General features: G+C 41.1%; 1 protein-coding gene across 1 annotated transcript; it reads right to left on the minus strand.

Moving 5' to 3' along the window:
• Nucleotides 1-17,081: 17,081 nt before the first annotated feature.
• Nucleotides 17,082-17,444, minus strand: LOC138870755 (uncharacterized mitochondrial protein AtMg00860-like). The gene has a single exon (XM_070148591.1). The coding sequence runs from the start codon at nt 17,442-17,444 to the stop codon at nt 17,082-17,084; it is 363 nt and encodes a 120-aa protein (XP_070004692.1).
• Between the last annotated feature and the right edge of the window lie 724 nt (nt 17,445-18,168).

Consider the following 18,168-nt stretch of genomic DNA (forward strand, 5'->3'; position numbering starts at 1 on the left):
ACATAAATAACATGTACTCGATAAGTATTCAGTCTAATCTCAAAGAAGTAGTGACTAGGGGTCGACATCGACACTTACTATGGGCCAACAAGAAAAATTTAAAAATTCTAAATAAGCATGAATTATGTAACCAATAATAATAACTCAATAACAAACAGTGAATAAATAACTCTTTAACTAATAGTAAATTCCAAGCCATTTTTTTCAACTAAATAATTATAACCTTTCGAGCCATAACATAATATCAAATATACTTAGGCTCCAAGTATTGTCATGCACGATTTATGTTAAGGTTACAAATCATAGATGCATCTATTAACCTGCCGAGGCGAACATCCCGCTCCCATGAGAATAGAGAAGTTTACCTCGCTCGCGGAAGTACTTGCGACGCGAGAGGACATGGATTTCTCAGATTTATTAAATATTCTTCAATTCTTTCCCAAAAATAAGAAATCTAACTTCGATATTTCAACTTTAAAATCTCTAGTCTCAGCTTTATTCAATATAATTAATATGCATAAATAACATGACAGTACAATTAAAGCATGATGCAAATCTAAGACTACTCGGACATCTCATGAAATATAGCTACGCACAGACTCTCATCACCTAGTGCGTACGCAGCTCCCCATACAAGTAATAAAAAAAACACCTAGGGGGATGAGTTCCGCGCATCGTCCGAATGGCATCCGGGGCCCCGTCCAAGCATACCAACAAGTTCATAAACATAATACGGACCTGTTCGACCTCTCGAAACATGGAAAATAACAATAAAACTAAGGATCACACCCCAAACCAAATCGAATTAACTTATGAACTTCAAGTTCTTCCCACTTACTCCGAACGCACCGAAACATACTTAAACTACTCGGAATAACATCAAATTTTGTGTGCAAGTCTTAAATAACCATATAGAACTATTCCCAGGCTCGGATCCCAAACAAACCTCGATCACACTAAAACCTACTTCAAACCAAATTTCAAGAACTTTAAAACCTTCAATGTGTCAACTTCCAATATTGAGTACTAAACCCTCCCGGGTCATCCAAAACCCGATCCGAACATAGGTCCAAGTCCAAAATCATCATACGAACCTATTGGGACTGTCAAATTCCGGTTCCGAGGTTATTTACTCAAAATATTGACTCAAGTCAAACTTAACCTTTTTTAGCCAATATTAAGGAACTAAGTGTTCCGATTTCAACCTGAACCCTTCTAAACCCGAAATAACCATCCCTGCAAGTCACAAAACAGTAAAAGCACATACATGGAGTCTTATTTAGGGGAACGGGGATCTAGAAAGAAAAATGACGGGTCAGGTCTTTACATTGTCCACATCTTAAATAAACATTCATCCTCAAACGGGTCTAGAGTTGTACTTAGAGTGCCAATAAGTGTGGATATCTGCTCCGCATATCCACTATTACTGATCAATTCTGCCTAATGTGGAATCATTTGCATCCATTAAAGATGCAGCATCCCCGGCAAAAGGGACGTTATTACCGTTGAATAGCACTAGTATGTATATCTAAAAGTCCTCTTTCAAAATAGAATGCCCATATAGGAAAATGCAACACGTAGAAACAGCAAGTCACAATCAACAATATTTGTGACGACCAGATTGGTTGTCTTAAGAATTAATGCCCCGATCCCCTATTAACTGCTTTTCCCGAGTTTATTTCTGCTATTTTGATTTGCTGGGATGTTCAGTTTTGAGTTTCGGAGAGTTTTGGGACGCTTAGTCCCTAAATGAGAGCTTAAGTGTTAAAAAGTTGGACGTAGTCGGAACAGTGTGAAAACGGCCTCGGAATGGAAATCCGATGGTTCCGTTAGCTCCGTTGGGTGATTTTGGGCTTAGGGGCATGTTCAAATTATGTTTTGGAGGTCCGTAGCTAATTTAGGCTTGAAATGTCGAAAGTTGAATTTTTGAAGTTTCCGATTCGATAGTGAGATTTTGTTCCGAGGGTCGGAATGGAATTCTGGAAGTTAGAATAGCTCCTTAGTGTTGAATGTGACATGTGTGCAAAGTTTCAAGTCATTCAGATGAGGTTTGATAGACTTTTGATCGAAAGCGTGTTTTTAGAGTTTTTTGAAATTCTTAGGCTTGAATCCGATGAAAAATAGGTGTTTTGATGTTGTTTTGAGCACTCCGAAGGTTGGAACAAGTTTGAATAAAGTTATGGAATATGTTGGTAGGTTTGGTTGAGGTCCCGGGGGCCTCGGGTGTGTTTCGGTTGCTCAACGGACCATTTTTGGACTTGGAAAGATTGCAGATTTTCTGCTGTTGTGTTGCAGAGAAAACATTCATTGCGTTCGCGAGAGGATCTCGCGTTCGCATAAAGCATCTGGGTGAAGCAGCTGAATCATGCTTCGTGTTCGCGATGATGTCCCGCATTCGCGAAGGCATGGACCCGTTGGTCTTCGCGTTAGCGACATGGTCCTCGCGTTCGCGTAGAGTCTACCAGTGTAAGCTACGCGTTCGCTAGTGGACCTTGCGTTCGTGAAAGAGGAAGTTGGCCCGTAGAGTTTTTTGTGCATCACATTCGCGATAGTAGTTTCGCGTTCGGGAAGAAGAACTCGTCTGGGTAGAATATAAAATTTCAAAGTCGAGGGTTTAGCCATTTTTGTGAAGACTAAAGCTTGGGAGCTTGGATTTGAGCGAGGTTTTGAGGGATTTTCAGAGATATCGATTGGGCAATGATTCTTAATTCCTTTTTGCTTGTAACCCATTAATCTAAACATGAATTCATCATTTAATTTCGGAATTTATATGAAAATTGGGGGGAAAGTTCTTAGACCAAGAATTTGAGTTTTGATTGGGAATTTGACAGTGGATTGGGATAATTTTGGTATGGTTAGACTTGTGAGAGTTTGAAGATTCTGGAAATATAAATTTTACCCGATTCCGAGATGTGGGCCCCAGGGGCATTTTGGTCATTTTACCTAATTTCACGTATTAGTTTAGAATTTCTTTGTAGAATTAGTTACTTGAAGTGTTATTTATATTATGCAATTGAATTGAATAGATTTTGGCCATTCGGAGTCGAGTACTCGTGGCAAGAGCGTGGTTTCGGGTTGATTTTGAGCCGGTTCGAGGTAAGTGACTTGTCTAACCTTGTGTTGGGGACTTTCCTCTTAGGATTGGTATTGTGATAATTGAAATGCCTTGTATGTGAGGTGACGAGTGCGTACTTGTTCTAATTATTGAAAATTTGGTTTTCATTAAGTAACTTTAATTGTGTTTTCCCTTTCTATTTATTCTACTTGCACTTTTAAACCTGCTGTTAGTTAGAGAAGCATGTCTAATTAACTTAATTAATTTATTTGCTTTAACTGCCTTATTTGTATTACGTGAAGCATGCTAGGTTAGAATTGTCTGTGCTATCTTGTTATAAAGTTGAGTTTATTTGAGTATTCCTTGTGCCATTATTGTGTGTTTTACTTTGGGACTACGAGACGACATCCTGGGAGATCCCATGTACGCATTTACGATTTGAGCTAAAGCGCGGGATACCGAGAGATCCCCAGCACGTATATTGAGGATACCAGGAGATTTTCGGGATACCAAGAGATCCCTAGCATATGTGGAGAATACCGAGAGATCCCCGGGATACCAAGAGATCCCTATCATACATTGAGGATACCAAGAGATCCTCGGGATACCAAGAGATCCCTAGCATATATTGAGGATACTGAGAGATCCTCGGGATACCAAGAGATACCTAGCTTATATTGAGGATACCGAGAGATCCTAGGGATACCAAGAGATCCCTGACATATATTGAGGGTACTAAGAGATCCTTAGGATACTGAGAGATCCCAGTTATTTCCTCGTGATTATTTTTGCCTCTGTTTCAGTTATTGAATTCCTTATTTTCCTGTATTAAATTCTTATCGTTAGTTTTCAACTGTACTACTTATCTTATACTGTCATGTCTTATATTCTTTATTGTATCTCAGTAGGGCCCTAACCTTCCTCGTTACTACCCGACCGAGGTTAGGCTTGGCACTTACTGAGTACCGCTGTGGTGTACTCATGCCCCTTTTACGCATGTTTTTATGTGCAGATACAGGTACTGCAACTCAATCCTATCACCCTTAAGGCGAGGCAACTTCTCCAGCGCTTCGAGGTATATCTGCCGCGTCCGCAGACCAAGGAGTCCCTTTCTATTCTAGCTTTTAAACATTTGCCCTTTTGTATCTCTTTTCCTTGTTAGATATTCTGGAGTTAGGGTACTGTGTAGTGATCCTTAGCTTGTGATTCATGGGTTTTTGGGTCTTGGAAGTATGTATTGGTGGAGAGTTAAATATTGTGTATGAGAGCGACACTTTTAAACACCATTTTATCACTCTTCATTCTGTTTTAATTTATTTTTATTCCGCACTTTGGTTATCTTCCGCAATTTAGGCCTACCTAGTCGTAGAGGATTAGGTGCCGTCACGATGGTTCACGGAGGGAAAATCGAGATCGTAAAAAGTTGGTATCAGAGCTCTAGGTTCATAGGAGTCATGAATCACAAGCCTGTTTATCAGAGTTTTGCGGATCGGTATGGAGACGTCTGTACTTATCTACAGGAGGCTATGTAACCGTTATAAAAAAATTCACTTCATTTGAATTCCTTGTCGTGCGAGATTTTTGATATCACAATTCTAAACTTCTATCTTCTATTCTCTCACCGATGGTGAGGACACGCGCTACTAGAGATGATCAGGCACCCACGCCCCCTGCGAGAGCCGTCAGAGGTCGGAGCCGGGTAGAGGCCGAGGACGCGCACGTGGTGCAGCCAGAGCACCCAAAGTGCCACCAGCAGTTCCAGATGGAGTCCAGACACCGGATATGCCTACTACTACTACTACTACTCCAGCACTTCAGGAGACATTAGCACAGTTCCTGAGCATGTTTGGTACGTTAGTTCAGGCGAGGTTGATTCAGGTTGTACCAACTACTTCACAAGTCGGGGAAGGGACCCAGACTTCCACCACCCCAACTACACAGCCACAAATTCTCATTGGTTGGGTTTCGGGCATCATAGCGATATAGTCTGTGGTCCCAATTCAACAGGTAGTGAGGACCTCTTGCCGAGTAGAAGACATGTAGGTCCAGGAGAGAGAGGACAGACGAGGTCAGGAGAGAGAGTATATGGAAGTGAGGAGTGCTCGTAGATTGGAGAGACCCACTAGTTCTTATTTTGGAGGAAGAGTACGGCATGGTAGAGGTTTTCTGGGTCAACCAGCTCAATTTGCATCTCAGATTTAACATAGTGTTTCAGGTGTTCAGGGGTCTTGAAGTACCCGTACCGCACAGTTTCCACTGCCACATCCTCCTAGAGCTTATTTTGAGTATGGTGACACACGCCATGTGGTGAGGGATTGCCCTAGACTTAGGAGGAGTGCGCCTCCACACACTTCTCAGCCACAACGCGCTCCACAAAGTTCTCAGGCTATGATCACCGCACCAGTTGCTACCCCACCTATCCAGCTAGCTAGAGAGGAAGGCCAGGCCAGATATTATGCCATTCCTGCCCGTACCGAGGTTGTCTCCTCCAATTCTGTCACCACAAGTATTGTCCTGGTTTGTCATAGAGATGCATCACCGCCTATCTTTATGTGTCTTCTTATTTTGCTCCCCATTTAGGTATACCTCGGTATTCTTTGAGTTCCCCTGTTTATGTTTCTACTCTTGTGGGAGATTTTCTTGTTATGGACCGTATTTATCAGTCGTGTTTGGTTGCTCTTAGTGGTTTTGAGCTAGAGCCGATTTATTGTTTCCCAGCATGGTAGATTTTAATATTATCTTGGGCATGGACTGATTGTCCCCATTATGCTATTCTTGATTGTCACGCCAAAACTGTGACGCTAGTTATGCCAGGTGTACCGCGTGTTGAGTGGAGGGGTACTTTAGATCACACTCCCAGTAGAGTTATTTCTTTTCTTAAAGCTCAACGTATGGTTAAGAAGGGGTATGACACGTATTTAGCTTATGTGAGAGATGTCAGTGTTGATACCCCCTCTATTGATTCAGTCCCAGTAGTACGGGATTTTCCCGATGTGTTTCCAGCTGATCTTTCGGGCATGCCGCCTGATAGATATATTAATTTTGGCATTGATCTGTTACTGGGCACTCAACCCATTTCTATTCCTCCGTACCGTATGACTCATCCTGAGTTGAAGAAGTTGAAGGATCAGTTACAGGAATTGCTTGATAAGGTTTATTCGTCCAAGTGTATCACCTTGGGGTGCTCCTATCTTGTTTGTGAAGAAAAAAGGAGGTTCTATGCGTATGTGTATTGATTATCGCCAATTAAACAAGATTACAGTGAAGAACCGTTATCCTTTGCCTCGTATTGATGATCTGTTTGACCAGCTTCAGGGCGCATATGTGTTTTCTAAGATTGATTTGCGCTCAGGTTACCATCAGTTGAAGATTCGAGAGCCAAATATCCCGAAGACTGCTTTCGGGACTCGGTATGGTCATTACAAGTTCCTTGTTATGTCATTTGGGCTGACCAATGCCCCAACAGCCTTTATGCATTTGATGCACAATGTGTTTCGGCCATATCTTGACTCGTTCGTCATTGTCTTTATTGATGATATTCTGGTATATTCCCGGAGTCGAGAAGATCATGAGCAGTACCTGAGGACTGTGCTTCAAACTCTAAGAGAGAAGAATTTATATGCTAAGTTCTCGAAATGTGACTTTTGGTTGGATTTAGTGGCATTCCTAGGCCACGTGGTATCGAATGAGGGTATTCAGGTGGATCCGAAGAAGATAAATGTTGTACAGAGTTGGCCTAGACCATCCTCAGCTATAGAGATCCGTAGTTTCCTTAGCTTGGCAAGTTACTACCGCCATTTCGTTGAGGGGTTTTCATCGATTGCAGCCCCTATGACCAGGTTGACCCAGAAGGATACTCCGTTCCAATGGACGGAGGAGTGTGAGGCAAGCTTTCAGAAACTCAAGACAGCTTTGACCACAACCCCAATTTTGATACTACTTACAGGTTCAGGGTCTTATACGATATATTATGATGCCTCGAGGATTGGTCTTGGAGCGGTATTGATACAGGATGGTAGGGTGATTGCCTACGCGTCCAGACAGTTGAAGATACATGAGAAGAATTACCCTGTCCACGACCTTGAGTTAGCTGCCATTGTTCACGCCCTAAAGATTTGGCGCCATTATTTATATGGGGTTCCCTGTGACATTTATACTGACCATCGGAGCTTGCAGCACTTGTTCAAGCAAAAGGATCTAAATTTGTGTCACATGAGGTGATTAGAGTTGCTGAAGGAATATGACATCACTATTTTGTATCACCCGGGAAAGGCCAATGTGGTGGCTGATGCTTTGAGTCACTGGGGCAGAGAGTTTGGGGAGTCTGGCTTATTTACCAGCATCGGAGAGGCCTATGGCGATGGATGTTCAGGCCTTAGCTAGCCAGTTTGTGAGATTGGATCTTTTGAAGCCCAGTCAGGTTCTAGCTTGCGTGTTTTCTCGGTCTTCCTTATTTGATCGTATCAGGGAGCGACAGTATGATGACCCTCATCTGCTTGTCCTCAAGGACAAGGTTCAGCACGGTGATGCCAAAGATGTGACTATTGGTGATGATGGGGTATTGAGGATGCAGGGTCGGATTTGTGTACCCAATGTTGATAGGCTTCGGGAGTTGATTCTGGAGGAGGCCCATAGCTCGCGGTATTCCATTCATCCGGGTGTCGCGAAGATGTATCAAGATTTGAGGCAGCACTACTGGTGGAGGCGGATGAAGAAAGATATAGTTGGATTTGTAGCTCGGTACCTTAACTGTCAGCAGGTGAAGTATGAGCACCAGAGACCGGGTGGGTTGCTTCAGCAGATAGAGATTCCAGAGTGTAAGTGAGAGCGGATCACCATGGACTTTGTAGTTGGGCTCCCACGGATTTTGAGAAAGTTCGATGCTATTTGGGTGATTGTGGATCGGCTGACCAAGTCCGCTCACTTTATTCCTGTATGTATTATTTATTCCTCGGAGTGGTTAGTGGAGATCTATATTCGGGAGATTGTTCGTTTGCATGGTATTCCGGTTTCCATCATTTCAGATAGAGGTACTCAGTTTACATCACGGTTCTGGAGAGTCGTTCAGCATGAGTTGGGTACTCGGGTGGAATTGAGTACAACATTTCACCCGCAGACGGACGGACAGTCCGAGCGCACTATTCAGATTCTTGAGGATATGCTCTGTGCATGTGTGATTGAGTTTGGAGGGTCTTGGGATCAGTTCTTGCCATTGGCGGAGTTTGCTTACAACAACAATTATCAGTCCAGCATTCAGATGGCATTGTATGAGGCTTTATATGGGAGACAGTGTAGATCTATGGCGGGTTGGTTTGAGCCGGGTGAGGCTAGATTATTGGGCACAGACTTTGTTCAGGATGCTTTGGAGAAGGTTAAGGCGATTTAGGGTAGACTCCATACAGCCTAGTCCAGACAGAAGAGTTACGCGGACCGGAAGGTTCGTGATGTTTCCTATATGGTTGGAGAAAGGGATCTACTTCGGTATCGCCTATGAAGGGCGTTATGAGATTTGGGAAGAAAGGGAAGTTGAGTCCGAGGTTTATTGGCCCTTTTGAGATATTGAGGTGTGTTGGGGAAGTTGATTATGAGCTCACCTTACCTCCCCGTTCGACAGGAGTTCATCCGATATTTCATGTCTCGATACTTCGGAGGTATCACGGTAATCCTTTGCATGTGTTGGATTTCAGTTCGGTCCAGTTGGACAAGGATCTATCTTATGTTGAGGAGCCAGTGGCAATATTAGATAGGCAGGTTAGAAAGCTGAGGTCAAAGAATATTACATCGGTAAAGGTTCAACGTCGGGGTCAGCCGGTCGAGGAGGCGACCTGGGAGATTGAGCAGGATATGCATAGCCGTTACCCTCATCTTTTCACTACTTCATGTATGTCTATATGCTCATTCGAGGACGAGCAGATGTTTAAGTGTAGGAGGATGTGATGACCCGACCGTTCGTCTTAAGAATTAATGCCCCAATCCCCTATTAACTGCTTTTCTCTAGTTTATTTCTACTATTTTGATTTGTCGGGATGTTAGGTTTTGAGTTTCGGAGAGTTTTGGGACACTTAGTCCCTAAATGAGAGCTTAAGTGTTGGAAAGTTGGCTATAGTTGGAATAGTGTGAAGACGGCCTCGGAATGGAAATTCGATGGTTCCGTTAGCTCGATTGGGTGATTTTGGAGTTAGGGCATGTTCGGATTGTGTTTTGGAGGTCCGTAGCTAATTTAGGCTTGAAATGTCGAAAGTTGAATTTTTGAAGTTTTCGGTTCGATAGTGAGATTTTGATCCGAGGGTCGGAATGGAATTCCGGAATTTGGAGTATCTCCGTAGTGTTGAATGTGATGTGTGTGCAAAATTTCAGGTCATTCGGACGAGGTTTGATAGACATTTGATCGAAAGCGTGTTTTTAGAGTTTTTTGGAATTCTTAGGCTTGAATACGATGAAAAATAGGTGTTTTGATGATGTTTTGAGCGCTCCGAAGGTTGGAACAAGTTTGAATGAAGTTATAGAATATGTTGGTAGGTTTGGTTGAGGTCCCGGGGGCCTCAGGTGTGTTTCGGATGCTCAACGGACAAATTTTGGACTTGAAAAAATTGCAGATTTTCTGTTGTTGTGTTGCAAAGAAAACATTCATCGCGTTCGCGAGAGGGTCTCGCGTTCGCATAGAGCATCTAGGTGAAGCAACTGAATCATGCTTCGCGTTCGCGAAGGCATGGACCCGTTGGTCTTCGCGTTCGCGACATGGTCCTCGCGTTCGCGTAGGGTCTGGTAGTGTAAGCTACGCGTTCGCGAGTGGACCTCGCGTTTGCGAAAGATGAAGTTGGTGCATATATTTTTTTGTGCATCGCATTCGCGATAGTAGTCTCGAGTTCGCTAAGAAGAACTCGTCTGGGCAGAATATAAAATTTCGAAGTCGAGGGTTTAGCCATTTTTGTGAAAACTAAAGCTTGGGAGCTTGGATTTGAGCGAGGTTTTGAGGGATTTTCAGAGATATCGATTGGGTAATGATTCTTAACTCCTTTTTGCTTGTAACCCATTAATCTAAATATGAATTCATCATTTAATTTTGGAATTTGTATGAAAATTGGGGGAAAGTTCTTAGACCAAGAATTTGAGTTTTGATTGGGAATTTGACATTGGATTGGGATAATTTAGGTATGCTTAGACTCGTGAGAATGTGAGGATTCTGGAAATGTAAATTTTACCCGATTTCGAGATGTGGGCCAGAAAGGCGTTTTGGTTATTTTACCTAATTTCGCGTATTAGCTTAGAATTTCTTTGTAGAATCAGTTATTTGAAGTGTTATTTACATTATGTAATTGAATTGAATAGATTTGGGCCATTTGGAGTCGAGTACTCGTGGCAAGAGCGTGGTTTCAGGTTGATTTTGAGCTGGTTCGAGGTAAGTGGCTAGTCAAACCTTGTGTGAGGGACTTTCCCCTTAGGATTGTTATTGTGATAATTGAAATGCCTTGTACGTGAGGTGACGAGTGCATACTTGTGCTAATTGTTGAAAATCCGGTTTTCATTAAGTAACTTTAATTGTGTTTTCCCTTTCTATTTATTCTACTTGCACTTTTAAACCTGCTGTTAGTTAGAGAAGCATGTCTAATTGACTTAATTACTTTATTTGCTTTAACTGCATTATTTGTATTACGTGAAGCATGCTAGGTTAGAATTGTCTGTGTTACCTTGTTATGAAGTTGAGTTTATTTGAGTATTCCTTGTGCCATTATTGTGTGTTTTACTTTGGGACTACGGTACGACATCCTGGGAGATCCCCTGTATGCATTTACGATTTGAGCTAAAGTGCGGGATACCGAGAGATCCCCAGCACGTATTTTGAGAATACCAAGAGATCCTCGGGATACCAAGAGATCCCTAGCATATATGGAGGATACCAAGAGATCCCTATCATACATTGAGGATACCAAGAGATCCTCGGGATACCAAGAGATCCCTATTATACATTCAGGATACCAAAAGATCCCTAGCATATATGGAGGATACCGAGAGATCCTCGTGATACCAAGAGATCCCTATCATACATTGAGGATACCAAGAGATCCTCGCGATACCAAGAGATCCCTATCATACATTGAGGATACCAAGAGATCCTCGGGATACTAAGAGATCCCTAGCATATATTGAGGATACCGAGAGATCCTCGAGATACCAAGAGATCCCTAACATATATTGAGGATACCGAGAGATCCTCGGGATACCAAGAGATCCCTGGAATATATTGAGGGTACTAAGAGATCATCGGGATACTAAGAGATCCCCGGTTATTTCCTCGTGATTGTTTTTGCCTCTGTTTCAGTTATTGAATTCCTTTTTTTCCTGTATTAAATTCTAATCGTTAGTTTTCAATTGTACTGCTTATCTTATACTGTCATGTCTTATATTCTTTATTTTATATCACTAGGGCCTTGACCTTTCTCGTCACTACCCGACCGAGGTTAGGCTTGGCACTTATTGAGTACTGCTGTGGTGTACTCATGCCCCTTCTGCACATGTTTTTCATGTGCAAATCCAGGTAATGCGACTCAGTCCTATCAACCTTGAGGCGAGGCGACTGCTCCAGTGACTTCGAGGTATATCTGCCGCGTCCGCAGAACGAGGAGTCCCTTTCTATTCAAGCTTTTAAACATTTTTCCTTCTCTATCTCTTTTCCTTGTTAGATATTCTGGAGTTAGAGTACTGTGTAGTGATCCTTAGCTTGTGATTCATAGGTTTCCGGGTCTTGGAAGTATGTATTGGTGGAGAGTTAAATATTGTGTATGCCGAGCGGCACTTTTAAACACTGTTTTATCACTCTTCATTCCGTTTTAATTTATTTTTATTCCGCACTTTGGTTATCTTCTGTAATTTAGACTTATCCAGTCGTAGAGAACTAGGTGCCGTCACGATGGTTCACGGCGGGCGAATCAGGGTCGTGCCAATATCAAAATGTCCAGTTAAAACATAATAATTTTCAAAATATGAACTTCATATACAATATTGGTTGGGAGATCATTAGCACCGATATACCACCGTCTTTGTTAGCACGGAGTCCGATCACACCCGATCAGCTAGGCCGTCTCCCCACGAACAATATGGTTTGACAGGTGATACGAAATAAAGTTGTTACCAAGAGTAGTACCACCATATGCGCAACATGGCGTCTAATCTCCACCCGTTCAGCTAGGCCTCCTCCCCACATATGCCGTGTGGGTTGACTTTTCCAATTCACAGTTATTACCAATTTCATCCCAATTAAGGGGAATAATAACAATTTCACCAATATTTCAATTCCATCCCAAATAAGGGGAAACAATCACAATGCACCTCTACACTAGCACGTGTAGTTCCATGTGTGGGACTTATGAACCCCCTTCCTCGGTTTGCTAATGACACTCCCAATAATATTTTTAATTTGGTTTGCACATAAAGGTAACATAATTACAAATGTGTTCACCTCAACATATTTTGCATTGTATATACCTTCACTAGTATTTTGACCCAATCACAACAAAAATATTTCCTTGGCACTTTTGGCCTTTCACAAGATTCTTTATTCATATCCCGATGGTTGTATTTCATATTTCACATTTTTACTTCTTTTATTTCCAAGGATCACCATCCAATATTAATATATAGAATATTTCGGAAATCATATAACTCAAGTTCATTAGTTATGGAAACTTTAAACACAAAAGGTTTCTTCCCAAAGAGTGGGGCATACCAACCAGTAATAGAAACACACATCATGATCATAAACAATAAATACACCATTTATTCTTACAATTCTCTTTCCCAAAAAGAAAAACGTACAATTTCAACACCTGGGTATATAATGACTCGAATCACACTGATATATTTATAAAGCAAAGCATTTTTTAAAACATCCACATATGGGCATAAATTGAGTACACAAGCTTTTAGGCAATTCTATTTTTGAAGTTATTTATGAACAGTTAAGTCGAGGTTCATTTCATAATCTGTCTCACATCTTCTCATTTCATTGGTATCACTAGTCACAATTATAACTTAAATTCTTGGCACGTCGGCCACACTTTATTTCCCTAATTCACTTATTTCATTTTCAAGCATCCTAACAGATTATCAACAACAAGACATTTTCAATCAAGACTTTAGGCACACATATGAACAATTAAGTGTCTCAAGCATATTGAGTTTTTCTCACACAATTTGGCACACTAGCTTTCATTTGAAACACGACTCAAAGCCATAACATTTTAATACACAAACCACACTCTGAACATATATATTTCGACATAAAGCTCATTCGGAATAGTCAAGTTTATAGGAGATAACTCGGAATATAGAAATTAGGAATCTTGAGCCAACCATATTTGAGCTTACGGGAACATCATGGAATTCGATTCTAAGAGAGAAAGTTTAGCCAACATACCTTGTTTGAGCTTTCCTTAAGTTACTACAACGCACCAACACTTCTAGCAATAATAATCTATAGGAAGATAGCGAAAATCGGTTAATAATTAGAAGGATTCCCATGGTGTAACTCTTAGAAATTTTGTCAAATACCTATCATACAAAATAGGCTACAAGGCTCTAAAATGGTAATCCCTTCTTCCCTCAACCAATTTCAATAAGAAACTATCCAAAATTGTTCATTAATCCCACATACCACAACCTAGTGTCACATGCATGACCTATTTCCAACCCTACACTATATTTGAACTCATGACCTCATGAATGAAAGCTTAGAAGTAGGACTTTCTCTGATGGATGATAATTTAGTGACTAGCTTCCTTGGTTCTTGAAGATTTGTGCAAGATTGGATGATTGGAATGTTAGGTTTTCCCCTTCTCTCTCTAAAATGCTCTTACCACTCTCTAAACTATCCAGAAATTAGTCCCAAATTAAGCCCCAAAGGCTATTTATCAAATGGGGCCGGGTTATATAAAAATAGAAAATGGACCTTCCGGCTCATGTCTCCGATCGAAAAATGGACTGAATAACAGGTATGTGGCCCGCGAAATGGGCCACGAAAATGATGTCAGGAACTGGGCTGCACTAGACCAGTCTGCGACAGGTCTGCGATCCGCAGACCACTTATGTGACCGTAGAATGGGCCGCATAATCGCCCAACGAAATTTCCTCATCCTAACTCTGCGACAAAAGTGCGAACCACGAAACAAGTATGCGATCATACAATGGACTGCGAAACAACCCTCAAAATTCAACAATATTTCCGCTCAACTTTGCGATGATTATGAGGCCCGCGAAACGGTTTTGCTATCACAAAATAGACTTGCATTCTTCAGCCAAAAAATTTTATCCACTCCTCAGTGTATTCTTCAATCTAAAATGTTCGTGCCACGTCGAGCTTTATTTTTACAACTTATGAACACTTTAACCTAACTCGGCACCACAAAACCTTAAATTCCTTAGCGAAATTTTTACGGGGCCTTACAGTGAAATGGGCCACAAAATGGTACTCCAAAATTGGGCACCCCTACCTGGGAATGCGATTGTTATGCGGCCCACAGATATGTTCAGCGGTCGTACAATGCACCACAGACCTGTTCTGTGGTCGCATAATCGACCACAAAATGGCATCCAAACTTGACCAATTTCTGCCTCACTCTGAGGCCATTCTGCGGCCCGCAAAAATGCCTTTTTGCCAAAAAATTTCCTTTTCTCCCCAGTGCATGTACAACCTAAAATGTCCATACTGCGGTCGCAAGCTCGTCGCGAAGAATCTCTACAATCATGAGCATGTAAGTCTACCTCGGCACCACGAAATCTCGGGTTTAAGGTAAAACATTTTATGGGGCCTTACATCCTCCCCCTCTTAAGATCATTCATCCTCGAATGAGGGTCAGAGTTCATCATTAGCAACCAAGGTGACTTAATTGCCATACCACACCAGCAGTTCCAAGTTTTGGCTAACTCCCTAACTTTCCAAAAATTTCGCCAGAGTTTCCCTTGTAACTGGGTCTATCCACCTATCAGAGAATCACAGAAACCAATCCTAACCACATAACCACAATACAACAAGGTAAAACAATATGGAAACAACACCGACAACTACTCCATAAACATTGCATTACTAAGAGGGGGGTATCCTTAAAATATGTTGTACGGGGAGAGGTGGGACATAATTTGTAGAAAGTTAGCTCTTAACATCATAGATACAATTACATAGCTATTCAAATAAATTAGGTTACTTCTTCTTCATCTCTTCCTCGGCTTCCCAGGTGGCCTCTTTAACCTGTTGGTTTCACCATAGTACTTTTACGAAGGAAAATTCTTTATTTCTTAGCTTCCAGACTTGCCTATCAAGGATGGAAATTGGAATTTCTTCATAAGTCAATTCTTCATTAGTCTTAATAGTCTTAGCTGGTACAATAAGCGATGGATTTCCAACTATTTTCTCCAACATGGACAAATGAAATACTGGGTGCACTAATGACATCTCAGGTGGTAGCTCAAGCTTATACGCCACCTGACCAATCCTTTGAATGATCTTGTACGACCCGACATACCTTAGACTCAATTTCCCTCTTACCAAACCGTATTATACCCTTCATGGTGTAAACCTTCAAGAATACCCAATCATCTTTTTCGAACTCCAAATCTCTATGACGAATATCCGAATAGGACTTTTGGCAACTTTGAGTAGTTTTCAACCCTCCTTAATAATCTTAACCTTCTTCATAGCCTAATACACAAGGTCTGGACCTATCAATTCTGCTTTCCCATCTCGAACCACCCAATAAGAGATCTGCATCTCTGACCATATAAAGCCTCGAATGGTGTCATCTGAATACTAGCATGATAACTGTTGTTGTAGGAAAATTCTATGAGCGGAAAATGATCATCCCAACTACCTTTGAAGTCAAGAACACAAGCGTGCAACATGTCCTCAAGCGTCTGAATAGTCTGCTCTACCTGCCCCTCAGTCTGTGGGTGAAAGGTTATACTAAGATTCACCTAGGTACCCAAACCTTGCTGAAATTTCTTCCAAAAGCGTGAATTGTGCCCCTCGATTAGAGATAATAGAAACTAGAGTGCCATGCAACCTGACTATTTCTTTGATATACAATTGAGTAAATTGTTCAGCTATGTCGGTAGATTTACTGGCAAGAAGTGTGCCAATTTTTTGATCCGACCCATAATCACCCAAATCGAGTCAAACTTACGAGGCGTGCGAGGTAGTCCTACCACAATGTCCATATTAATCATTTTCCACTTCCACATTAGACTTTCTATGTTCTGTGTCAACCCACCGGGCCGTTGGTGTTTGACCTTTACTTGCTGACAATTCGTACATCTTGCCACAAAGTCCGCCACATTCCTCTTTATGTCATTCCACTAGTAGACTTCATTGAGATCATGATACATCTTTGTAGAGCCCAGGTGCACGGAATACCTAGAAGTGTGAGCCTCGGTCATGATTCTTTTCAGAGACCATCTATATTTGGAACATATAGTCTCCCTTGGTACTTTAATGTATCATCTTCCATTCCAAGAGAAAAATCTATTGTCTTAGAATTTATGAATCCCCTCCTTCAATTGTACCGATTATGGGTCGTTGTATTGATTTTCCTTGATTTCACAACAAAGATGATTTAGCCCAATTTTGCACAATCATCCCTCCATCACTAGAGTCCGCAAGATGAACTCCCAACCTAGACAACCGATGCATCTCCTTGGCCAACGCCCTTTAATATGCCTCCAAGTGAGCCAAACTGCCCATAAATTTCCGGCTAAGAGCATCCCCTACAATATTAGCCTTTCCCGGGTGATACAGAATATCGAGGTCGTAATCTTTGAGCAACTCAAGCCATATTCTCTATCTCAGATTCAGTTCCTTATGTCTGAAAATATATTTAATGCTCTTATGGTCTGTGAATACATCCACATGGACCCCATACAAATAATAATGCCAAATCTTCAATGCAAATACCACCGCTGCAAGTTCTAAGTCATATGTTAGATAGTTCTTTTCACGATTCTTGAGTTCCCTATAAGCATAAGCTATCACCTTGCCATGTTACATCAATACACACCTAAGTCTGATTCTTGAAGCATCACAATATACCACAAACCCATCTGTACCCTCTGGTAGGGTCAACACCGATGCCATAATCAATCTTGATTTCAACTCTTGGAAGCTCCTTTCACAAACATCAGACCATTGGAACTTAGCTGCCTTCTGCGTCAATTTAGTCAATGGAGAGGCAAGAGTGGAGAACCCCTCTACAAACTTCCTGTAATGCCCTACTAACCCCAAGAAACTACGAATCTCTATTGGAGTTGTAGGTCTAGGACAATTCTTCACAGCTGCAATCTTCTGAGGATCAACCTTAATTCCTTCTCTAGAGACGATATGACCCAAGAATACGACAGATTCCATCCAAAATTCACATTTTGAAAAACTTTGCATACAATTGGTGCTGATATAAAGTCTGTTGAGCCACCCTAAGGTGATCTACGTGGTCCTCTCGACTTCGTGAATATACAAGGATATCATCAATAAACACTATCACAAAAGAGTCGAGGAATGACTTGAAAACTCAGTTCATAAGATCTCACTACTAGAAATTGGAGTTATGACAACGCTTTTTATTGCTATGGATCCATAACCGTTCCAATAGGTGTTCCATTTTTACGGTTATAACCGTTACAAATAATTGTTCAAACTATCGGGACACTTAGCAATTGAACAGTTGCAATAGTCTCAATAACCGTTCCTATATTATATATATATATATATATATATATATATATATATATATATATATATATATATATATATATATATATATATATATATATATATATATATATATATATGGCAACGGTTTATATAACCGTAGCAATAGATACATCTATGATAACAGTTGGATGTATTGTTATGGTCATTTTAGTTCCCTCCTTATTTTTCACCAAAAATTTCAGTACCCGCTAAAATAAGGTGGGGCCTATAAATCAGTTAAATAACGCTCCTTATGCAACCATGCCCCTTACAAATTGAAAGTGGTTATTCAGGTGTCCATGCGAATAAATTTGAATTCGCATAAAAAAAATCTCACATTAGGGGAACTTAAGAGACTTTTTCGGTTATGTCTAGAATAATG

This window comes from Nicotiana sylvestris, chromosome 6, assembly GCF_000393655.2.
Source record: "Nicotiana sylvestris chromosome 6, ASM39365v2, whole genome shotgun sequence".
Lineage (NCBI taxonomy): Eukaryota > Viridiplantae > Streptophyta > Magnoliopsida > Solanales > Solanaceae > Nicotiana > Nicotiana sylvestris.